At 40.3% G+C, this 25723-nt stretch overlaps 1 protein-coding gene across 1 annotated transcript; it reads left to right on the plus strand.

The window, feature by feature from the left end:
• Window positions 1-1666: 1666 nt before the first annotated feature.
• Window positions 1667-24856, plus strand: ABHD3 (abhydrolase domain containing 3, phospholipase). Its single transcript, XM_027731239.2, has 9 exons — window positions 1667-2040; window positions 3596-3759; window positions 6085-6267; window positions 8000-8045; window positions 10852-10964; window positions 14648-14821; window positions 15474-15522; window positions 15607-15772; window positions 23958-24856. Exons 1-9 carry the CDS (start codon window positions 1894-1896, stop codon window positions 24134-24136), a joined length of 1221 nt encoding a protein of 406 aa, XP_027587040.1. The 5' UTR covers window positions 1667-1893; the 3' UTR covers window positions 24137-24856.
• Window positions 24857-25723: the final 867 nt, after the last annotated feature.

A 25723-nucleotide genomic window follows, 5' to 3' on the forward strand; every position in this document is an offset into this window, starting at 1 on the left:
GTGTTCCTTCATGATAAATCCTTTAATCTGTGGTGTCCAACACACATTCCCAGCAAGTCAGGACCAAGACCTGAATATGGGTGCTCTCCATCAGCAGAGGCAGCACCGTGTTGATGACAGTAGGTTTTCCACCCATTCAGATTCCTGTTTCTGTAACAGCTGAAGGGAAAAAGAAACAAACCCTAGATCATTCCTGCCTCTGCTTACCAATTCCCATACTCTTTTCAATGGCTGCAGTAGCTCTGCCCCCATGTTTCCAGAAGCTTTGGACGGCTGACTGGACAGATATTTTAAAATTTCTTCAGATCTCTGCAATACGCTCTTATTAGTTCACCTTTCTTAACACATCAATTAATTACTCTGCATACTTTGATCATGCTGATTCTTTAATGAGAAATCCTTAAAACTGTACAAACTGCTTTTGCTTGAGAAGAAGGTGATAAGTAGAAGATTTCTGCTCATCAGATTGAACAGTAAAACATGCTTGATGTTTCAAAATCCCAAATCCAAATAAGCAAAGCAATCAGAAACAACCATTTGGTTGCAAAGTCTTTAGATATTACAATGGGGTTCCATGATAGTTGTCAAAGCAGGAGTGGAATCCCCCATTGCTGCACCAAGCAGACTGTTTGGTTACACAGTATGAAGATGATAGCATTTTTCTCTACGGAAAGCTGAAGTCCCTTTCAGTATTTCTCTATGTTAAGCTGTGGTGCAATATCCAAGTGCTTGTTCATAGTGAACAAGAAAATGTTGGGCTGAGAATGCTTTATGTCAGAGCAGAATCTCTATGGTAAGATCTGTCCTAGTAAGGGAGAACAACTGAAAAAGGCCATATCTCTTTTTCTTTTATTTTCTTTTTTTTTTAAGATTTTAAAATTTGGTTATAGCAAGAAAACACAGATAAGGTAAGAAGTGAAGAGTCTCACCAAGCAAGGTTTGTCTTCTCTCAGCAGTTCATGGAACCAAGCCATAAAATAAGGAGAGGCAAAGTACTTCTGTGTCCCATGCTGCATGCCTGCATCTCAAATAGCAGATGCTCAGTTCCAAGATTTTTGTGTTATCAGCTGTGCTCCTAGGACTTTGCCAAAGAAAAGATGCAGATACTGTGCATCTTTTTCTGAAGCTGAACGGGGGAGCATCTGAGTTAGTAAACATACGAGGGCCTCCAAGCAACAATCCATACAGCTGAAAAGGGAGCAGGCAGAAATTCTCTTGGGAGTTAGACATACCTCTACACCTCTCCGTTCCTCACTAATGCCTTATAACAGCAGTGGTAAGTGGAAAAGCAGTTGCACTCTTCAGTCTCACGTAAAATATTTAGAGAGCTATTGCTGACTAACCAGTGCTGCCTTTGGAAGCCTCCATGTCCCCTCTTCCTCCTGTACGATACAGGACTCCTGTCCTGCGCAAATAACAGCGTTTGGGAAGGGGACACGCTGCCTACCCCAGAATGACCGAGTTTCCACACGCCTGCATCAGCTGCTCCTATCCGACTCCCCACACCCTCCCTGCCTGAGGGAAAGCGCCGGGACAAGGCGACACCGAAGGCGGCCCTGGATGGCACCTGCCGTGGGGCCGCCGTGCCGCGGAGGGACACCCTAGGCCGCCCAGGATTGCCTCCCCCGGTCGTGACCCCTCCGAGCCGGCCCAAGGCCCGGCCAGCAGTGCGGGGGCGGTGCGGGGGCGGTGCGGGGATGCCGCCGGCGGCGCTGCAGCACGAAGAGGTCCGCGGGCAGCGGCAGCGGGAGGCAGGCGGCAGCTCCTCCTTCTCCTCCTCTTCCTTCTCCTCCCTCGGCCGTGGGGTGGGTTCGGCCGCGGCAGCCGGTGTGTGCTGCCGTGCCGTGCCGTGCCGTGCCGTGCCGCGCCGCGCCGCGCCGCCCCCCGTGTGCGATGGACTGGAAGGTGCTGACCAGGGAGCTCTCCCTCTACCTGGAGAGCCAGGTCCGCGTGGGGCTCTTCGGCTCTGGCGTGGGCTTGTCCCTGGTGCTGGGCTTCGGCGTCGCCTACGCCTGCTACTACCTCAACAGCATCGCCAAGGTGAGCGGGAGGGCGGCGGGGCGGGCGGGCTCCGCAGGTGTCCCGCCGAAGGGGAACCGTCCCGGGAAGGTCACTGCGACCCACTGCCCGTAGGGGAGCCGCCGGCGCCCTCCAGGCGAGGGGATCGGCATCTGGAACGGCTGGGGGGTAGGGTTCTGCGGCCACCTCGTCCTCACACCCGCCGTCCATCCTCTGGAGGAGCCGCTTCGGGGTGCCGGCCAGCCGAAACCCCGCACGGCCCCGGCCAGTGCAGCCCACCCCCGCCCGCCGGGGCTGCTTCCTCCGCGGGGGCCTCCGATGACCCCCGGGACCACCGGCCTGAGGTGAGGGACAGCTCCTGTGGTCTGGGAGGATAAGGGACTCTGGCCTCGTGCGTCCCCAAAATGCAGTTGTACCAGGGAGAGAGCTTGGCTGGATGCCATGGTTTGGAAAGGGAGGTCAGGAACCCTCCTTCCACAAAAAAACCTGACCTATTTGGTTTACTAGCAGGGCAGGTGATAAAGTAATTTTTCTGTCCTTGTACTGCCGTCGGTACCATCCTAAGTACCTCTGGAGCCACTATGGCAGTGTTTTGGGGGCTAGAGCACTCTTGTACATCTCCTCATCAGTAATGGTTTCATAGGCAAATTAGGCAATCGCAAATTACTTGGATACAGTGAGCCTGATCAGATCTAAAGTGGCCCCGTGGTGAGAGCGCCTCGTTGAATGCTTAATCAGCTGAAAATACGCATATCAAAAGGTTTTTGACTGTTGAGGACCTGAGTATTGCCACAGTCCTTCAGAGAACACTGAGAACGTAGCCTTCCTCTTCATTGAGAAGAGGGTACTTGATTTTGGTCACAGGAGAAAAAAAGAAGTGAGGATGTGACACTACTGCACTTTATATGTAACGGTTTTCCTCAAAGTATCTGGTTTTGCCCTATGAATGCTTGCATGTTGTAGAGTCACTGTAAAATAGAAGTTTAAGAAATATGGTTGCTAAAACATAAGATGTTTGCTATACAGGGATTTTTCCACATTAATTGGTATACAAATGGAAGCTGTAAGGAAATTCTCTGCATGCAGAGCATTATCAGAGATGAAGAACCGATGCAGTCTTGTACTGTAGTATGAGAGAGAAGGAGGAGTGTCCTACCAGGTTAAAGTGGGTACTGCAGGTGCACGGTCAAAGTGCACGAATTAAGTGTTATTTCTGTGCAGACCAAGAAAATGGACTAGGTAAAATCTTTCTCACCTACCGAGAGATGGTGGGGTTTTGATTTGTCAGTGAAGATACAATGCTGGTAAAAGTAGAGCTAGATCAGTATGTTATTAGAAGTAGGTAAGGGGTCCATTATGTTTAGTGGGTTTCACTTTTCTGTCGGGCATCTTGGCACTTCATTTGATTTTCATTTACTTTTCTTTTTACCATGGAAGGAAAAAGCATTGCAAATGATTTTATGAAATAAATCAGTTCACTCAGAGAGGATTTAAGCAATTATTAATTTCTTTCTTTATTTGTTTTTTAGTTTATTTTATATGAATGCCTATGCCTGACTGTAGTCTCTCTTCCTAGAAACCCCAGCTTGTGGCCAGCAATGACCGCTTCTGCCGCTTTCTCGAGGAATATTGCCCTGTTGTGACAGAAACTTACTATCCCACGATCTGGTGCTGGGAAGGTCGGGTACAGACACTCCTGCGCCCCTTTATCACATCTAGACCCCAAGTACAGTACAGGAAGTAAGTGCCCCTTTTTTTTTAAGTGATTGATTTGCTAGCCAGTTGTTACCTTACTCTAATCATGTCACGTCTACTGTCATTGCTCAAGTTTGTGCTTGTGTGTTTTTGCTTTATGCCCACCTTTACAACTCCATCATAGGCTTGAAACTGTCTTCATCATGGATTCAATATGCAGTAGGTTTAAAAGGTCAATGTTCCAAATGGCCCTATTTTAGCTCAGAGAGTTTTGGAGCACTGAAATATTAGTGATAATATAGAAACTGATGTGGTTATATGTTCATAGGATTACACAGTGGTTGAGATCAGAAAAGACCTCCAGAGGTCACTTTGTCTGACTTCCCTGCTCAAGCAGAGTCACTCAGAGCCAGTTGCCCCAGACCACGTCCAGATGGTTTTTGGATTTCCCTCAGGATGGTGACTGCACAACATCCTTGGGCAGCCTGTGCCAGTGCTCAGTCACCCTCACATTGAAACTGTTTCCTGATGTTCAGAGGGAAGCTCCTGTGTTTCAGGTTGTTCCCACTGCTTCTTGTTCTGTCAATGGGCACCACAGAAAGGAGCATGGCTCCATCTTCCTTGCACCCTCCCTTCAGGTATGTAAGCACATTGCTAAGTTCCCCCTGAGCCTTTTCTTCTCCAGGCTGAGCAGTCCCAGCTCTCCCAGCATTTTCTCAGAGGAGATAGGCCCCAGTTCCTTCATCATCTTTGTGGCCCTTTGCTGGACTCTCTCCAGTATGTCCATGTCTTCCTTGTACTGGGGAGCCGGGAGCTGGACACAGTTCTCCAGGTGTGGCCTCACCAGTGCTCCATAGAGGGGCAGGATCACCTCCCTTGACCTGGCGGCAAGACTCCTAAGCCTCCATAGCCTCCAGGCTGTTGGTCTTCTTTCCTGCTGGCTCATGTTCAACTCAGTGTCCACCAGAACCCCCAAGTCCTTTTCTGCCATGCTGTTTTCCAGATGGTCAGCCTCCACCCTGTACCAGTACACAGGTTGTTCCTTCCCAGATACAGAACTTTGCACTTCCCCTTACTGAACTTCATGAAGCTCCTGTCAATCCATTTCTGCAGCCTTGTTTTGAATATACAGAACTTCATGGATTTTTCAGAGTAACTTTTACCTATGGGGTTTATGTTGTGTTCTTTGGTGCCTAAATTCTAAGAGGGAAAAAACCCCTTATATTTATTGCTTGCCCTCAGCTGATCTCTCTCACAGAGAAATGAGACTTAGCCTGGCAAATGAGGCATTTGGCACAAGACCTAAGGAGAAGTACTTTTATGCGCCGGAACCTGGATGCAACACAAGTTGTTTCAGCTCTGCTTGCATGGTAGAATAGATTTAGCATTTAGCAGCTTCCCTTAGTTTTAGTAATTAGGGAACACTTTTTCTAGTCCTTCTTGCATATTTCTATTTCAAGGTATGTGAGGGAAGAAATAATTCCACGGGGCAATGCTTATTTTGCACATTTGAGATTGTGTTGGCAGTACACACCAGCATTTAATCTACTTCCCATTACTGAAAAAGGGCAAAGCTGAGCTAGATTCCAACAAGGGTGATTGCCTTTAAAATCTGGAGTAGTTGCTACCAAGACTTTAAAATGAAAAATCAATTGCAAGGTAGGCATACATTTTGGTAGTTGCTACACCAGCTCTCTCGAACAGTGTCTTCGTTGCTAGGAAGAGGGGAAGATACTGTATGTTTCTAAAAAAGGAATGAAACCTTTTTGTCATTGTTTAGTGCATGCTTAACTTCTTGAGACATAATATTTGTTGCATTGTTAAGATATATGGCTTAAAAGTGCATTCTAGCAAAGTTTGTGGAGATACAGGGTGGAAGATACAGTAGTGTGTGTCTGTGCTCCACATGTTTAAAACATAACAAAGTGCCATCCATTATATATTCTGCTTCTTTGGATAAAGAGGAAAAAAATGTGATAAATGTTTATCATGTTGTCCAGTGTGCTATCAAAAGATTCTCAGATGATCCAAAGGAAATCTCCAGTACACAAGCCTATATAAAACAGAAGGCAGTGCCAAAAATCACATTAGTAACAGGCTTCCAGTACATCAGCAGCAATTTATAAAAGGCCAGCTCTTCATTTACTGTGAACAGGAATTACTCCACAAACTGACTGTTCTAACTCTAGTCAGCTGTAGGTGTGACTCTTTCTGCATGGTAAACATGCAGACATGTGGCACTTTGAGTATTAAAACATAATGAAAAATGCAGAATTCACACCTGGTAATTTGTACACTGCAAGCACTCTTATAAATAGTGTGTATGTATTTTTCAATCTAATCAGTGTTGTCTTGAAATGTGCCTTTCAGTGAGCTCATTAAAACAGCAGATGGAGGACAGATTTCATTGGATTGGTTTGATAATAATGACAGCTTATATTATCCGGATGCCAGCACAAGACCCACCGTCCTGTTATTGCCTGGCCTGACAGGAACGAGCAAGGAATCCTACATTCTTCATATGATCCATCAAAGCGAAACGCTGGGATATAGGTGCTGTTGTATTTCATTGCCAGTATTTTGCTGCTTCTAATAGGATCAAATATAATTATGTATGTGTATAAGATGCCTTCCAAAGGCAAATGAGATCTAAATACATTAGTTTATGTAAGGAAGTGTTATTAGTAATAATAATCACAGTGGAATTACGTAACAGGCAGTACATTTGGAAGGGCTGTTTTAGTATCTACAGATGTGCCCGAGAGATTGCAGTGAAAGTAAGCTAAGTCTGCATAGGGCTTTCACTGCTGCTTCTTAAATTATGATATCAGCATTTGTGTTAACCTTTACACTTTCTAGAGAAGGAGTTTATATTCAGCTCCAAGAAAACTTGTATGGATGGGTTGCTATCAATAGGCCTTGGAGGAGGTCAGCTTCTGAATGCCAAAATTGCTTATTCAGCAGCCTCAAATTCCTGCGTGCAGAAAGGAGAGCTAGCCTGCTCTTACTGTTGGTGTTTAAGGAGGAGGTCTGTCACTTCTTAATTGTCACAGTGTAATTTAGTTTTGTTCTTGAGGCTTCTGGTCAGAGTTGGGTAAAATAAGTGGATTAGTCGATGAGTAGACTCCTTTATGTAATCATATTGCTGCTGCTGCTGCACGTCAAAATAAGTTGTCATTGTTCCAGAACCTGTATTTGGAATATTACATTTTGTCTTTGCAGATTGGCTTCTGGTACTGACTGTAATAAGTTCTTCAAATATGTACATATGAGGTTTTATCTACATGTCTGGCTATCTCTTCTCTGTTTGGAGGTTTGGATAACTGCTTTACTAAATTATAAAAGTAAAGTAGCACTTTGACTGTTCAAAGTACTTTTAAAATCACTTTAAAACTTAGCAGTAAAAAATATCAGAGGTAGCCCTGAAATCAACAACTTGTTACGATTAAGTTTTAAAGTATTCCTGAAAGTAATATCTGCATTTGATCACCTAAGAAAAGAAGGTATAGCATTAAAAAGGAGAGCTTTAGGTCGGATTTCAAGAGAATACTATAATTTTATTTTTAATCAGCAACATTTGAGAAAAATACCAAAATAGATATATTTTCATGCCTTTAACTCATCTAAAATATGTATATATTATTTAACAACATTGTTACAGTGAGATGGTGCTAGAGTAATAGAAAAGAAAGATTTATTAAGAAAGTATAGATCCTTAAATCATGGTAATGCTGCTGGAAGATTCAGAGACTCCCACCAACATGGAGAGAACAGAAACTTATGCTGTACCAGACAGAAAAAATCCCCAAGAACCTGCAACTTAGATGCAGCTCTCAGTATAATTTTGATTTGGCTCATTTCTTGCAATTTAATACAATTATGTAGCTTTGGAGGATGTCTGCGCACGGATATCTGACATTCTTTTTCAGAGCACAGCTTTAGGCTCAGCCCTGCGCTGGCAGAGCTCATGGCAGAGTGCAGGCAGGACATGTCTGTACCATCTTCAGGTAAACCCTGGGGTTCTCACCCTGCAATTTGACCTTGACCAGCAAATCAAGGGGCTCATATAGAGTCCCACTGACCTCAGTGAACTCAATTTTGGTATAAAGCTTGTTCTACACAGGTCAGGCTCTAGGATCTGTAGGTCTTTAAATGTTTATGTGCTGAACTTATTCATAGAACTGGCTCATTTTTCTTTATGCATTTTCATTTTTTTGTGTGTTTAAGTTATCTTTTTAGTGAAATAAACAATGTGTATAATTGAATTTACTGTCTCAATTTTTAGATGCGTGGTTTTTAACAACCGGGGAATTGCTGGTGAGGATCTTTTGGTAAGGATGACTTCTGAGATAAAACATCTCTCACTTAAAAGTGGTATATATGGAATCATTTGTGTCTGTTCGTACAGCTGGATTTAAATGAGAGAAACTCACAGCATGTGTTGAAAATCCAGAGAAGAGAATCTAGCCATCTGGTAGATCAATCGTGCCAATATTCATCTTTTATTTTAAAACTCTAAGAGATCAACTGGTCAACACACAATTTTTCTGAGCGTTTCATTTTATGAAATATTTTCAGTTACTAGTATCTGTAACATTAAAGTGAACAATCCTTACGTTTTTCTTTCAAAAAATACTGCAGTATATTTTACCATACAAATCCAAATATAAGCAATTGTGATTACTTTCCCAGTTGCCAACATGAGTTTAAAATAGATTTTGATATGGTAAAAAAGTTGTGCCATTAAAATTAATCCATATTGTGTGTTAGTGAATTAATGAACCAGATTTATATGGATAGCCATATCCTAAAAGTCAGATGTGTTCTTGTATTTTTCTCAGCAATTCTGACAGAAACTCAGCTACAGAAGACAAATTTTTGTCTTTGGGACAGACATATCATGTTTGCTCAGAAATAACTGCTCATTCCTCAGATGAAAAAGTCTTGAAGCTAAACATTTTCTGCAGCAAGGGACAAGGCATGATGAAATATTGCTGAATAAGCTTTGTTTCTTCATATGCGATTTGTTGACAGTTCTGCAGCTGGAATGAATGTGCATAATACTTGGTATTGTTTTGCATTTTTTAATCCCCTAGTTTCAAACTTTAAAAAGCTCAGAATGTTTTCCCATAATCAGATAAAGCATTTCAATGCAAACATTGCCATGTTAAGAGTAGTTTTCTGCATACTTTTGCAGATGGATCTACAAAGCAGTTTTGTGACACACAAAGTCCTTATTGATGAATTTCTGAATCATTAAGAGAAAAGATCTCTTGTTTGGATGCATTGTGTGTATTTTACTGTAATCGGATTTACATCTTTAAGCTTTATAAGGTCTTGCAGTGAAGCAAACCAGCTGAAATGATCACATTTTCTGCAAAGGGGTTTCTACATTTTAATATAAAATCCCTAGTTAATGAGTTTGCAGCATTGGTTGAGCACCACAATAGAAATTAGTTATGTAAACAGTTCTTTTTCTAGTCTCTTTAAAGATCGATTCAAACTTATACCAAATAATAGTTACTTAAAGAATGCTGTTCTCATTGGTTATTGAAAGTTACTGTGAATTATTGCTATGGAATAATCAAGTATTAGATTGCTCGCAGCCAGTGTAAACTAAGATGGTGTTTTAAAATATCTTCAAACAATGAGGAGAGAGAGAGAGAGAGATGTTAAACTGTCAGGAATTAACTGAAGTTAAAGTGCAAGATATCTCTCTAGTTCTATAAACTTTTAATCAAATACACTTTCACTTAGAATACATTAGACCCTAGTTGCCAAAAATAATTTATTTTTCCATGTAAACTTGACAATTTAATTAGAATAAAACACATTCACACTGTTTATAATTAATAGGGTGTAAAACAGTGAAGAGTGTTTCATGTGGATGAGAACTGGCAATGCAACATAAATGGAAATTAAAAATGTCTTCAGTTTTAATTATCCAGATTTAGCTTTTCTTTCAATTTTTTTGATCTTTGACTTCAGCATTTCAATATTTTTGATAAATGTATTTTAAGTAATTAGTTTCATCTCATTAAACTTGTTAAAATCACCCACAAATATCCTGGCTGTTTAACTGAAAACAATTTTAAAAACCAGCCTTGAAATACATTGTTGGTTCAGGCAACAAATAAGTTCCCTTAATTCATAATTATGTATTTTTATACTTAGTTTTAATGTTTATACTGAAGTTTGGCGGGTCAGTCACTGCCGATAGTTAAATCAATATCACTAACATGTTACTTATAACTCTTAAGTTAAAAGCTGTCTTTTGCTGTAGATGAAATCTGGACAACACTGTTAGACAAAAACTTGTTTTATTGTGATTCTTATTGCAGCTAAATGGACTTGTCTCCCCTGTACTGCTCCAGATAGTCCCTCAGATTGTGGCCTGTTCCAGATATCTGTGCAGATAAAGCTAAAAAGCTGTGCTTATCCTTCAATAGCAGGGAAGGGGTTACCCAAATATTACTGATGCCATTGGAAGTAATTCCTAGCCTCAATTCAGGATTTAAAGAGTCGCTAATGATAGACAAAAAAGGGATAATATATGTGTTTCATTACTTTAGTTAATAGGGTATTTTACTAAATTAGGTAAATGTCACAGGGGAATTTATTTATCTATTTATTTGGTTTTATTGGATGTAGAATATAAATATTGGTTACTTTTCAAATACTGGCTGTCAGAACTTGAAATCTAATATTTTCTTTTGCATTTGGATGTGGGTGAAGATGGTAAAATTGTCATTATAACTTCCTGTTCTGTAAATCACAGCCTTTATGATATGTTTCCATTTCCTCAGGGTATTTTAAAAATATCAGTGCCTATCTAGTTCTGATCTAGTTCTATCTAGTTTAGCTCACTGCTCTCTGTTCAGATTTCATCTAATGACCTGGAGGTTGCAGATGCTGAAGATATCTGTCACCTCTTTTATTTTGTAATGATAACATGTATAACTTTTTGTCAATCTACTCATGAAACGCTCTGGGTTTGTATTTGCCACTTAGCAAAGCTTCATGATAAATGCTAAATTTATCTTGTTATATAAATGATCCACTGTTCAGTCTGCTTTGCCCTTAAAGGATAATACAAAAGCTTATGATGGCATTTTTTTCCCTCTTGACTCCTTATAGACACCAAGGACTTACTGTGCAGCTAACACAGAGGATTTAGAGGCCGTTATTCATCATGTGCACAGCTTGCACCCCTCGGCTCCATTCATGGCAGCAGGTGTTTCTATGGGAGGGTAAGGTTATGTAACACAAGTCTCAGCTTAACTGTGGTTGTAAAATAAGACTGTTGTAGCCTTTTAAATTACTCCTCTGCAATACTTGCATTACTTACTGAACTGCAGCTAACTTGGGTCTGCCTCCAACAGTCAATATGCAGAAGACTTTCAGAAAGTTCTTCATGTCTTTGAGCCTTTCAGCTCTGTGTCAGGGAAAGTCAAAATTAGCCAACATTTAAAAGTTAGAGGGGGGTGGAGAAAGACAGGAAACAATGGCAGGGAGATTGACAGCCAAATAGGTAGGCAGTACAATCTTTGGAAACTATGGAGGCTGTCTTTGGAACAGAGGAATAAAAAATAGGAACTAGAGCTAATATACCATGTTTCATAGCAACCTATGAAATGACAACATTTGTCTTCACTCTGTTTGGGTTCTGCAGTGTGTGGGTAGATTAGGCTGGAAGAGATGTGGGTATCTGCTCTGTCTGGCTCAGAACCAAGAAGTAGTATTGTTATTGAAACCAGTATGGGTTGATAGAGCATGTGGTATTAAGACTTGCTGTGTCCTGGCTGCTGTCCAGAAAGCACAGCTAGAACAGACAATGATTACACAGTTTCTTAGAAAAAAAATCACTGCTAGAATCTAGAAGAACTGTTCAGGCAGCCTATTTAACAGAAATCATAGAAGAGGAGAATTTTCATTAGAAATACTACAGACACAGCGGTAAAGTCCTGAGACTTCCTACTCTCTGATAAATTTTATGGAGGGTGGGCAGATATGGCCCTGTATATTGACATTAATTTACTAATGACTTGTAGGAGCTTTGGGATAAATAAATGTTTGTTCAAGCAATATAGTTATTGATAACCAAATAATTAACTTGGAAGCTTTTTAAATCAGGCCAATCCTTTTCCATTCATGTTACAGGGATTTTGCAAATGTCTTCAATATGAAGACATAAATTTCCTCAGTATGCGAGTGTCTTATCTTGCTGGGAAGCCCAACATTTGGCACAGTACTCCAAATACAGTCTCATAAGTGTCAAATACAGGAAAGAAATAATTTCCTTAGACCTGCTTGTTGTGCTCTTACTGACAAAGCACAGCATATCATTAGTTGTCTTCATTGCTGCAAGAATGCATTGTTCTATTTGCCCAGGTCTTTTTCAGCTGCTCTCTGTCCTGTCATTAGTCTTGCTTAGGTGCTGGACTTTGATTTTTCCTGTGTCAAACTTCATGAAGTTCCTGCCAACTCATTCTGCCTGTTGAGGTCCCTCAGAATGTCAGCGTTGTCTTCCAGTTCAGCAGCCATTCCCCACAGTTTGATGTGCAAGCTTCCTAAGGGTGCATTCCATCTCATCATCCAGTTAGTGAAGACTTACTTACACAGTATGGGCCCCATTACTGCCCCCTGAGAAACACTACTAGTATCTGGACCAACCATTGCAGTTGCACTTCAAGTTCCTGATCACAGCTCCCAGAGCCTAGTGGTCTAGTTGGTTTTCCATGCATGTTGCAGGTCACCTATTCAAACCATGCTCCTCCAGTTTGACTATATGGAGACCATGGAGACTGTCAAAAGACTTGCTAAAGTTAAAATAAGCAACTTCCACTCCTTTCCCCTAATCAACGAATGATGAGTGAGCTCATCATAGAAGGCAATCCATACTGGCTGTTACTAGTCAGCTTCTTCACCTTTACATGCTTAGAAATGGCTTCCAGAGGATATTCCCAAAGGGCTGTGATTAGGCATTCCAGCCTGTATTTCCTCCTCCTTGCAGTTCTTGTAGATGGGTGCCTCTTTTTTCCAGGCATGAGAAATTCAACAGTTGCCGCAACCTTTCAAAAGTGATAGACAGCAGTCTCACGATGACATTGGCTACCTCCTTCTGGAGCTTTGGTGCACTTCAACTGGTCCTATTGGCATGTCCATGCCAGGTTTGCATAACTGGGCCCTAATTTGGGCCCTAACTTGATCTTCTGCTGCCATTCTCCCATACTCTGCCACTAGGCACAGGGACTTGGTAGGCCTGAGAACCGAGCTCAGCAGTAAAGACAGGGGAGACAGGTAGCCACTCCATTTTTACAAATCTTTAGTCAGTAGGTTTCCTGCTCCATTGAACAGTGATCCCAGGAAGGACAAAAGGCTGGTCAGCCTAACTTCATATCTTTGGAAAGATCCTCTGGAAGCGATCTGCAAGCACATGAAGGATAAGAAGGTGGCATTCATCAAGAACAAAGCATGCCCAAGTGATTTGATTGCCTTCTATGATGAAATGACTGGCTTCAGTGATGAGGAGAAAGAAGAGGATGCTGTTCTGAGTCTTTTTTGTATCAAAAGATTTAGAGAAGCCTTTCTTGTTGCAGAAACCTTTCTTTTGTAGTCCAGCATATCCCTTGCTTGTGGAGGCTTAAGAGTGGGATTCGATGATCCTTGTGGGTCCCTTCCAGCTCAGCACATCCTGTGATTCTGTAATAATCTATACAGGACAGATTTGTCCAGTTAAGAATTAAAATAAACATTCACTTCACAGACATATAAATGTAAATTAAAGGCCACTTGTTGTATTGATCTTCAATATGAATTGTTTTGGAAAGGGACTTCATTTTCTAACATAAAGATTCCTAAACCTTCTCCCTATGACATACACTCTGTGCACTCTGTCAGAGAAGTGGATTCTTCTACTACTGCAACTTTTTTTTTTATTGGTTTGTTGGACCGCTGTCTTATGATCTGCTAGGTAGTGCACAGGGACAAAGTCTCTGTGATAGCAGGCTGGTTCATGATGTCTTTGCTAAAGGTTGCTGTCTTCTAAAGTACAGAAGATGAAGCCAAGGTACAGAGTGTTGGTGGTCCAGGGAGCTATATTAACAATTAACTGTAATGCTTTGTGTTAAGGGCTTGGTATTAGAATGGTGGTTGTAAACTTTGAGGTCCCAGGCAGTAAAGAAAGACAGCTTTTCTATTAGTATTTTTCTTTTACAGTTTCCTGCTATTTTATTTTTTCTACATTTGAAGGGTCAGATACTTGTGAACTCTCCCGTTTTTCAACATAAGTATACATTAGCAGTAGAGACTGTAAGTTGCAATTGGTCAGAAAGACAAGACCTAAGTCATTTATTTGGCTCATAAGTTTGTTTCTCTAGTTTTATTCATTGTCCAACACTTCATTCTTTACATACTGTGTGTTATAAAACAACTGTGTTCTCTCATATGTGTGAGGTGGGGTAATGGCATTACCTTCAACTCAAGAGACTTCTTCATAGTGAGACAGGCATGCCAGGGGCAGCTTGCATTTTTCAGGCACATTTATCAGATTTAACACATCAGGAAGACCAAGGCCTTTTAAGATGGTAAAACTTACTAACAACTCGGGAATACCTGTTCCATGAGTAAGAATCATTTGTTTGACCTTTTCATCCCTTTAATGATATAAATGAGACTAGTACATCTTTATTTCTAAATGCATTCCTACCCACACCCTACACAGTGCACCAGTCTCCTCTCTGAGGAGAAAGTAAACTTCATGAGTCATGTGTTGATTACACTGACTACCTTTTAGCTGTATTAGGCACAACTTTAGGGCTGATACAAGAAACTATTGAAAAACAGACAAAAAGGTGGCTGACTTATATTTACTCTAAATTGAAGCAAACAATTTGATAGTATATATGTTTCTGTTTTTCATTTCTGTTTGTAGCATGCTTCTTTTAAATTACCTGGGCAAAACTGGCAGAGACACTCCTTTAATGGCAGCTGCAATTTTCTCTGCGGGTTGGAATGTTTTTGAATCTGTAGAATCTCTGGAGAAGCCACTAAACTGGCTTCTTTTCAACTATTACTTGACCACTTGTCTACAGTCCTCTATCAGCAGGTGAGTTGCCTTCTGAACTACTTAGAAAGGTGGAAGGATGTTAGTATGAGATCTACAGCAGGTATAATAATCAGGGCAAAATTAATGCTGTAACAACACTTTGCATAGCTGTTCTCTGTGCATTCTTTGGTAAGTTTTGAAATCAAAAGGATCTTTGCAAGAAAGATTGTCATCAATGCGGCTAAATTTATCTGCTTCTCAAGGGGCTCAGCACAAGCCCATGTACTTCTGTATTTACAGATGAAGTAAATGGATTTTTAAAATTTTTAGACATGCATATATTGACTTAGGAGTATATATGTATATATACTAATTCTTTTAAGTCAATGTTGACTGCAAAAGCACAGAAAGGGCTAGTTCATCTTTTGCTTTATAAAACTAAATTGTGTTCTAAAATATCAAGTTCTCTTATCTATGGCATTTTTCCCATGGCTTATGCAGACTTTTACTATGTTGCTAGATGTGCCTGCATATGAATGAATAATTCTTCTGCTCTTGGATTCCTGACAGATTTTTATTATGATAGAAAATTAAAAACAAGCATGTTCTTGTTAGAAAGTTACTTCTATAATGTATCTGAAAAGTAGAGGACTTCTGCATCTGTTAACACAACAAAAAACAAGCCCTCTGATTCTTCTCTCCTTCTTTTTAGGCATCGACAAATGTTGGAGAAATTATTTGATATGGATCTTGTGATGAAGGTATGTGAGAATGTTACTTCTGCTTTAGCTGGATGCTGTTTTCAAAATGCTGACATAGTTCCCTATTTGAATTCTGTACTTCAGGCTAGAACTGTTAGAGAATTTGATAAGCAGTTCACTTCAGTCATGTTTGGCTACCGTTCAATTGATGATTACTATGAAGATGCTAGTCCATGTCGCAAGCTGAAGTCAGTAGGAATTCCAGTGTTATGTCTAAACTCTGTGGATGATGTTTTCTCACCAGGTCATGGTAAGTTTAGGCTTTTTAAAATATATTTATCTGTATATGCAGTCATTAAGACAAACTACATAGGTTTGAGAATGAACTCAGACCTATATGTAGAGGTCTATTAAATGTGACTTGTACATAGGATCAAAACTTCCACAGATTTACAGTTTACCTAAGGTGTAAGACACATATAAAACAGCTAATGATGGAGAGACCTGATTAGTACAGAATGCAAAAGTATATGGGGTGACCTCATTAACCATTAATGGAATCTTACAGTCAAAAGAAAGAAATATGCATATTTAGGCTGTGAGTTATCTCACTGTAAGGAAGACATCAGATGTAGTACCCTCTCAGAAGCATTCATTTCTATTCATCAAGTACAAAGAGAACCTAGAAAAAGGAACTCAGATTCAGGTGTCTGGATTGTAGACATTCAGAGTTCCATGCAAGTGAAAACAAGTTTTTTTTATTATTGCTGTTTTTTAATCAGTCCCTACAAAGAATATCTGGGAGTCGCTTATGTTTCAGATGACATTAAATTCTTGGCTGTTGTTCACAGTGCCACCTCCAGTGCCTGAAAATTAAAAGTAAGAAAAAATCTAAGTTAGCATGTAGGCCAAAATCTAGGGTAAGGGAAGAGATATACACAAAGTGAGCTCCTAGAAGGAGGCCCATTGAAATTAATAAGAATCTAACTAGAAGATGAAACAGCAATATTAGCTAAATAACTGGCTGAAAACTCTGTTTTCCATTTGACTCCTGTTTTCTGCCAAACACATGATCATTATGAACATTTTACTTTTGCTCTGTAGATCAAAACCATGTGGCTACCTATCCTAAAAAGATATGCTAGTTCCTGCAGTTTGTGTGTTGGTTGTAGTGTCTGAGAAGAGAGGTAGAACAAAAACTAATGTAGAGGAAAACCACTAAAATGAACAGCTGGTTGAGGCAACAGTCTTCCAGCTGTGAACACCTAACACCTTTAAAACTTAGTTAAGGCACTTGATTTATTTCAGGGAAATTTTCTTCTGCCACCACAAGCGAAGTGAGATTCTTGCAGAATGAGTCATGAAACCAATGTAAGCAGGCAAACATATTAGAACAAGTGGAAAATGAAGGAATTGGAAGAGACTCTTTGTGTGTTGTACTGTTTTATCTGCGTGCAGATGTACAACATATACAGAAACATGCACACACATTACTATTTATAGTTCGAAGACCTGTTAGAGACAAACGTGACATGAAGATAAAAAGACCACTCCAGTAGTGTGCACTAGAAAAAGACAGTCGGATTTCTTCTCCTCTTGAACAAAAAGCATGAACAATATAAAGAGGTGACAGCCATCTCATATGAAGGAAAAAATGGTAACTCTGGATTACCCAAACTACCTATCCCTTACATTGGCCAAAATAGAGGCTTAAAAAACAGTAAGATCTGAGTCAACACAGCAATATTATTCCAGACTACTACATACACCTTTAACAATTTCTGGTTCAAGGACTTTGTGAGACAGAGTTAGTCCCTTTGTATTTACAAGCCTCTGTGGTTTATTTTTTTTTTCCTTGAAATTGGACAGTTGCAAGTTCTCTTACAAGCTTGTAATGGCCTGGAAATAAGAATGGATGGGTGACCCTAAAATCTACGTGCAGATATAAAATCTGACTAGTGACTCTGAAGATAATATTTTATGGGTCTTATGACCCTGGGGATGACTTTCCCCATCATACTGCAAGGTGGGTGATCTGCTGTGCCTTGTTTCTTTCATGAAGTATCTGAGAGAGAGAACAATGGCTTCACCTCCATGCTTAGCTCGAGCTTAGTTTGTGGTTTGTGTCTTGCAGTGAAATAGTAACTGTGGCAGGAGTAAGCTACCTAGTTAGCATGGTAGCAACAGCAGTGAACCAGACAGTGTGCCTCTGTCCCTTTTCCAGCCTATTATCACTGAGACTGGGACATTTGTTAGCTAGATAAAAGCTAGTACAGATACTCCATCCCCTTTTAATTTTAGAATACAACCTCCAGCTCTCAAGAGCCAAGTATTGATCCAATCCCATGAAGCACAATCTGAACATTAGAAAACACTTTTTTTTACTGTGAGAGTGGTCAAATAGAGAGGCATAGAGAGGTTGTGGGATCTCCATCTATGGAGATAGTCAAAACCTCACTGGACACAGCCCTGGGAAACCTGCTTTAGGTAACCCTGCTTGAGCAGGGGTGTTGGACTAGATGTCCTCAAAGAAGTCTCCTACAGCCTCAAAAGTTCTGCAACTGTGTAGTTTGACTAGTCAAAAGATGAGTGCCCTAAAGTACAGCTGTAGCAGATCTTTCCACCCTTGAAGCTGTTTTTAAAAGTAACACAACTCTTGGTGAACAGTGGGATGGTTGCTCGTGTAAGATTAGTATCAAACCTATTATGAGAATGCCTTAGAAGTCTTGCAGTGTAGAGGGAGGTAAGGTAGAGCTCCTGCACTTCCGAAACAAGAAGTGTTAGAATCTGTTCTAATGACTGTCCATCTTCTCCTAAACTCTGACCCTAAGCAGCCTTTCTCCCTGAAAATATTTGTGTTGTTAACCATTCATTTGTTCCTTGTTCACGGAGTTAATGCTGTTAGCCGTAACCCTTTGTCCTTGTGGTGACTAGTTTCCCTTAGAAAGGACCACCAGGGCAATGTTGATTTACAGCTAATAGTACTTCTATGCGTCTATCTTGGGTCCTTTTTCATTTGTGCTGGGCACCCTCAATGTGAATCCTTGTACTGGCAGGAGACACAGAGCACCCCGATTAGCAGCCTAGGGTTTATGTCTGCTGCCATTAGTTACTGGAGTTCATTCATCTTGACACTTCTGTGAGCTGTTTTATGTTAGCAAACATAAAGGGTTGGTGTTACTCTTGGAAGAGACTTTATTCTGGCAATGGTCTTGGTTTTTTCTGACTTAAAAATGTGTGGAAACATGTAAGCCTGTCACAATCAGAGGCAATTTCCACTTACAACTGCATAATGGACTCAAAGCCACAAAATTCATTCTCATCCAGACCCCAGCCTTTTACTGACTTGGGCAACTGGTTATTTCATTCCTCATCTCTCCCAGTAATACCTACCAGCTTTTAAGCTACCTTCCACCTCTGTTGTAGATAGCTGTAGTTTCCAAGAGCTGGGAAACAGGCCTAGAAAACTCATCAGGGAGAAAGCAGTGCCAGAATTCCTTTGTGTTTAAATAGTCTCCATAAAGCCAGACACATCTATCTTCCTGTAACAGAGCTTGAGGGATACAAAACCAAGTCACTACACAATGTGGACCTGAAGTTCCCTTAGAAAGTGCAGAGGCTGCCTCTGTTGCTTCTTACAACCTGATCATTTCTTCTCATGTACATTTTGGTACGCTTTGTACTTCCCTGCAGTTATTTTTAAATATATTGTGAAAATGTACCATTCGATCTCAGTCCAGTATTAGGAAGAAACAATTAATTTGCATTAACTAATAAACATTAATTTCCTTAATGTTGCTGTTTAAAAGTTCATAGAGCTTGGCAGCTGATGTATCTGTAGTTTTAATTCTGGAATGCAGTTCTCATATTGCATAATACTAACTAATAAAAACAAATGCCTTCTTCATTGCATGACACTTCTCTCACCATAACTAATTTAAACAAGCCATTGTTGCAGGAAATATGTAATAAAACCAAGTCAAGACCTTTTATTTTGTAAATGTGAAAAATAAATCAGGAAGATGGAACAATAGCATTCATTATCAGTGTCACATTTAACTTTTCATCTGAAGTGGCATTCTTCTCCTCAGAGACTTTAAGCAGTGTATTAGGCATCTGACTTAAACTTCACTATACTAATGCTTAGCTAATTGCTGCTAGTGAGCATTGTGCCTGAGCTGGAAGCCTGCCCTTGAAGCTAGGTACCATGCCAGCTCCCTCCTGATCCCCTGTGACAAATAAGTGCATGTCTGAAGCTCAGTTGTACATTTTATTGAACTCTCTGAACATTTTCTATTCCCCTGAATCCAAACTTGAAGTAATTGCTCTTAGGTGTTATTTTGCATCCTGTTATGTAAACAGCATATTTGAATGAATTTGTTGGGAGAGACAAAATGGCCAAGGAATGGCAAACAAATAACAATTAGGGTAAAAGTTTAAGGAACAGAGAGAAATCAACCAAAAAATGGAGTGTTTGACAGCAGTGACTTATTTAAGCTTCACATGTATGTTTTTCTTTTGTTCTTTTTAAAAAAAATACTTTTTTGGGGACAAAGAATGTACAACAAATTGGTTTTGAATTAAGTAATTCTGCATATATGTATTTACATTGTGGTTCTGTGATCACAAATAACAGACCTGTGCCTGCTGGATCAAACAACAGTGCAAATTTTGGCCAGTAGAAACTGAAGTACAAGGTTACATGCTGACAACAATGAACAGTGGTATCTTTTGGCATGCCATCCTATATCCTAGAGTGCATCACATCCAGTGCTCCATTCATCTGCCCTTTACATTGCAGAATTTGCTCTGTTGCACTGTGTTTTTTATTTATTGGATGGCTAACAGTCCCTAGAAGCAGCCTTAAGGGAAGTACCACACCACTGCCAAGCATCATTTGCATTTTGGCACTGGAGAGCAACACAGCATATTCAGTTCTCTCACGAGAAGCTGCAGAGGAAGAAACTCTGCTGGGAAGGAGTTACACAGATGAATAGGGACAACTTCAGGATAGGATGATGGAAGATGACATCCGTGAAGACCTGTGTGGCTTGCACCTTACATGGCACAGAAGATAACTAGCAGCCTAGTGCAGGATTGGTAGGCTGTAGCTGTTTGTAGGCAGGCACCACATGGCACCCCCTGCAGTACTGCCAAGCAATTTAGGAATGAATAACCACCAGCAAACCAATTTGGGAGGTATGGTTATGCTGGCAACCTCTGAATGACAGGTATGCAGAGGTCACAGTGAGCTTTGCCTGTAAGGGGTTTCCCAGCTGAGTTGGCACAACAGAGGAGATATTTATTATCATCTCCCTTCCAATCCCCCAGCAAAGCAGTTTCTTACTAGGAAAGGATGTTTCTCTCTACACTTTTGACACTAGTCTGCCAAAATGAGTGTTTGTCATTTCTTTGCACAGTCTTAGCCAGTGAAGAGGTATGTTCAGACCAGTAAGCAGTTGATCCTGAATCCCTTAGGATCGATGGAGTTCTCTGATTACTGGAGGTCAAGTCTGTCCCTCCTCACACATTCCTCCCCATACCCTTGCACAGAAGCCTATTTATTAGTCCCCTCAGTGACCAGGGAGACAGCTGCAGAATGGTTGTGGAAAGTTTGATTCATTGCCTGAAGCATGATTGGGGTTTGTGTCTGATCCCCACTTCTCTGTTGGGATTCTGTTTAACATGGCCCACACGATACTGGAGGGAAGAGGAGCAGATGGCTTGGTACAGATAAGTGGGCAAATTCCTATGCAGTCGGCAGAAGCTGACATGAATTGCAGCCACTCTCTTTGTGCATGGCAACGTGTTCATCCACAGAATCCAAGAAAGGCAGATCAGAGTTTGCTTAGCAGATTAACTCAGGCAAAACTCCAGATGAGCACTTGCTGAGTCTGAAAATGATGCATGTGTTGGATTGCAAGAAATAATACACTATTTTCTGCATCTCTTGTTTTCAGCCTGTACTATTCCTCAACCTAGGCTTTTACTTCATTGACTTTTATTTTTAGTCTTGCCTCAGCACTGCTTTCAAAGACTGAGATGCTGTATACAGTATTTCCAATTTTCCAGCTGAACAAAGGAAAAGCCAAGGACTTCTTATAGAGGCACTAAGAAGTGTGGCTCCTTCCACATACTGAAGAATCAGAATCACTTAGTAAATGCTGGAATCTATAAAATGCACACAATTTTGAAGGGAGGGACAAAGTGGAAGAAGTGGATAGCACTGATTAGCAAAGAACCTCACGTATTCCGCAAGGGAATCCCCATTGCTCTCTGGAGCCCAGTCTGCACTCCACCAGGCCACGGCCACATACCATATATTATGGGCAGGAACCTTGTAACACATATTCATAAAAGACACTAACCCTGCTACGCAGACAGTCAGTTTAGCGTTCATACTGAGGCCCTGGAGTGGAACAGAGCATGTCATTCCAGGCACTGCTAGTAAGGACCTCTGAGGCACAGACCGCTCTCCTGACTTTATGGGTCCAGTGCTTCTGCTCTGATCTATTTTAAGTTGCACAGCTGTTCACCACAGTCACTGCACTCAAGCTCTTGTGTGACTTATTCTGGCTGGGGGTCCTTTTTCAGCTAAGGAAGGGGTTACTCTGTGCTCTTACTCTAGTTGCTGAGAACAAAGGCAAATAGGCATCTGAAGCACACAGGAGTGAGTCTGCCAACATCCAGATGAAAGTAAAGAACATCTATAAAGAAGGTAGTAATATGCAGGGATAGTGACTATTCAAGGATAATGACCTTTGAGATAGCAAATATATAAAGGGGTAAAGGAACAGACTCCTAGAAATAGGAGTGAGTGGGAGATGTCTCTGAAGGAATTGCAGTCAGGAAGGGATGTGGACAACTGCCCCCCCCCCAGCTGAACCTGATTAAAAATCTCACTTCAAAAATACTTTAAAATAATTGAGGAAGCAATAGAGATCTTTTGAATAACTTGCTGCTTTGTGTTGTAGTGCCAAGGCATTTTTACTTCAGCAGTGTATGACTTAAAATCAGATTTATTTTCTCGTGGAGTCATAAGGTTTTTTAAACAACACAGTGAAATTCCTGCTACTCCCTTCATTTTTCTTTTGCTGTTTTTTTTCCTGTCAATCCTGAATAATCAAAAAATCTTTATGATTTTTGGTTTTTTCTCTTTCATATATTACTTGAAAACTGGAACTTAGTAAGGCATTCTTTACTGAAATGTATTGAGATTTCTGCTTGTTCAGGAGTACATTTAACATACCCAAAATGCCAGAGGAATTTGCTTAAATAACTTAATTTTTATGGATCTTGTGGTGTTTGCACTCTTGATATAGTTCCACTGCTATGTCAAGCACTTCATATGGTAACAGGATCATTCCATCACACTAAAATACCATTTGTAAAGTCATATGCTTTCTCTGTTGTCAGTCTGTGCTAGCTGACCTTTATTTTCCTTCACAAAGGGAACTGGCCAGGTGTAGCATTGATTAAGCCACACATTTATGCATAGTCATAACAGGAGGCACTGAAGCCTCCCCTCCTGCACATTTCCAGATCAGTGCATATCTCAGGTGTCATTCACTGATGGCTCTGAGCTAACTGTAGGCCATCACTGAAATGGCCACCTCATCGAAGGTCTCATCTGAATGTCTGCTGCCATTCATATGTTTGTATTAACACAGGGAACCAGACCAGGAAGCTGAGCAAGAAAACTAACCCAGCAAAAGAAAAATCCTTGTAATACCCATTCTAATAATCTGAATTCTGAATTAAGTAATTTCTAGCAGTCACTGTTCAGTAGAGAACCACTAACCTACTGGGTGACACAGAGCAGCTTTCTGTGTCCTTGTACAATTGTTTTCCCTTCCTCTTTTTCTCTTTACCTTGTGTATTAGATTATGAGCTCCTCAGGGCAAGAACCATCTCCCAGTGTGTTTGCATTGTGTGCTCTAAATGTGCGGGTGTAAATGTATGGCAAATCAGATGTAATGATAATAACCTGGGATAATCCTTAATATTAGCTGATAGGATATCATACAGACCAAATCTTATTGTGACGTTAAAGGTTTTGTGTTTGGAGTCTCATACAAAAAGAATGGGATTTGCAATTAAGGTCCCAGTTCCTCAGCTCTTCCAAGACTGAATATTGCAATACCAGTTAAAAACTACAGGCTTGATTGTCCTTTTACTTACACTATTTATAGCAAATCCTAAGTATGCATTAACATGGGTGCTGTTTCATCAGTCGGACTGAAAGAAAGGTGAAGCTGAAACTTTTACAGCAGCCAGAAAAAAAAAAAAAAATCACACAGATAAGGTCAGTTAATGATGAAGAGAGAAATGGCTTTTAACACAGCTATGGTTCTAAATCCTGTGATACATTTAAGCGTATGTTCATGTTGTGCCTATTTATTCAGACATAATATGAGAAAGGTTTAAGAGAAATTATTCAATGTCTGGCATTTCTTAGAAGGATAAGGACTTAAAACTTTTTCCCCCCCTTTTAGCTATACCAGTAGAAACTGCCAAACAAAATGCAAACGTTGCTTTGGTTCTGACTTCGTGTGGAGGCCATATTGGTTTTCTGGAAGGAATATGGCCAAGGAAGTGCACTTACATGGACAGAGTCTTCAAGCAGTTTGTGCAAGCTATGTTTGAGCATGGAAATAAGATCTTAAGCATGTAGCTTTGGACCACTAGTATAGCACAGTGGCACATTCTGACAAGGGCAGTTAAGCTTAGTGCACAAATTTTAACTCCTGTAAGCCAGCAAATGGATAAAGTCCATTACTACATGCAAAAATATTTTTGCCTAAGATTTTGTAGCAAGAAACTAAATATTATGTTGTCACTTTTATATTTATTTTTAATATGCCTTACTAAGAATGACCTTAAATGAAACAGCATTCTGCATACATCAAATTGCACTTAACCAAAACTATCAAGTAGAGAGATTATAATTCCTCAGGATTGTAATTTAAACCAATATGTATTTAGGAGACTTAATTTAGATGGCTTTTAATATTAGAATGGCGACACTCAAAATAGCTTCTATTATCCTGTCACACATAGTACAAGTTGGCCCATTCCTTAGGGCACTGATAGTGAAAATCTTAAAATATGAAAACAAAAGGAGGGAACAACAAAAAAGCACCGATTCTGCAAATAAATCAAAATTTCAGCATGTTATTCCATAGCATTAGATTGATACCTGCTTTTGCTGTTCTGCCCTGAGAGTATTCAGATTTAGGGCTGGTTATTGTTTTTTAGACTATGTCAATGCCATCCTTGTCTTATATGATTATTTTTTAAAGAGCTAATTTATAGTGTTTACATATAACCAAAATATTCCTTTAAAACAGTACTGTAATAACTTATGTAATTAAAAGACATCTTGCATTTCAAATTTTATGTAAACCTGGGTGTTGTCATATAAGTAATACATGCTTCATATAACTGCTAAACTTGATGATTCAACCTGCTATGTTTATATTACCCTGCAAGAACATTTCAGTTTTAAAGAATAAACATTAGAGCATTGGGAAATTATTATATAATCTGCTTTAAATTAAAAAAAAAAAATCCCAGCCTTTTGTCTCTGGTACTGTTTCATATCATTTCTGAAAAAAATGCAACAAACTGTGTAAAGAAAGTTGGGATGAAGGTCAAAGTCCCGACTCTCTGGTTTGTTCATTTTGTCAGCATTCTGGCAGTAGGTTGTCAAATCACTGAAGCCACTGCAAACCGATTTCTGCCCTCGCAGCTTATGAGTCTGTGAGGCTGGCCGAGGCATTGCTGTTCTCCTCAGCCCTGATGTACAGTGACAGCCAACGTGGGCCTGTGAGGAAAAAGGACAGTTGGACAGAATATATTCTGAAACTGTTGCGAAGTCCAAATTTAGGGCATGCTAAAATTTAAACAAGGCTCTTAAGCGGCTTCTGTGGAGCTCCTGCCTTCTGCTGATCACTGATTTGGGCCCAGCCACACAAGAGAAGTCAGCAAAGATGCCTCTGCATTTTTATTTTTATCTTTTGAGCGGGGTCAGTACAAGAAGAAAATGCGGCTAAAAAAAGCAAGTCAGGTCTTTTGTCTCAAGCAGTACGTGAACACTCCTCTTGCAAGGCATGTTTCCTAGTAACAGCAAAGGAAGAACAAAAATACTTTTTGTCTTTAGAAAAAGAAATTGGGACATGCTATACGAAAGCTGTTTCGTAAGGTGGACGGTTGAATTAAAAAAAAAATGGAAAGTGCTTTAAAATTCTGACTTTTAAGA

The sequence above is a fragment of the Pipra filicauda genome, unplaced genomic scaffold, assembly GCF_003945595.2.
Source record: "Pipra filicauda isolate LSUMZ 115617 unplaced genomic scaffold, ASM394559v2 scaffold154_size2910363_pilon, whole genome shotgun sequence".
Lineage (NCBI taxonomy): Eukaryota > Metazoa > Chordata > Aves > Passeriformes > Pipridae > Pipra > Pipra filicauda.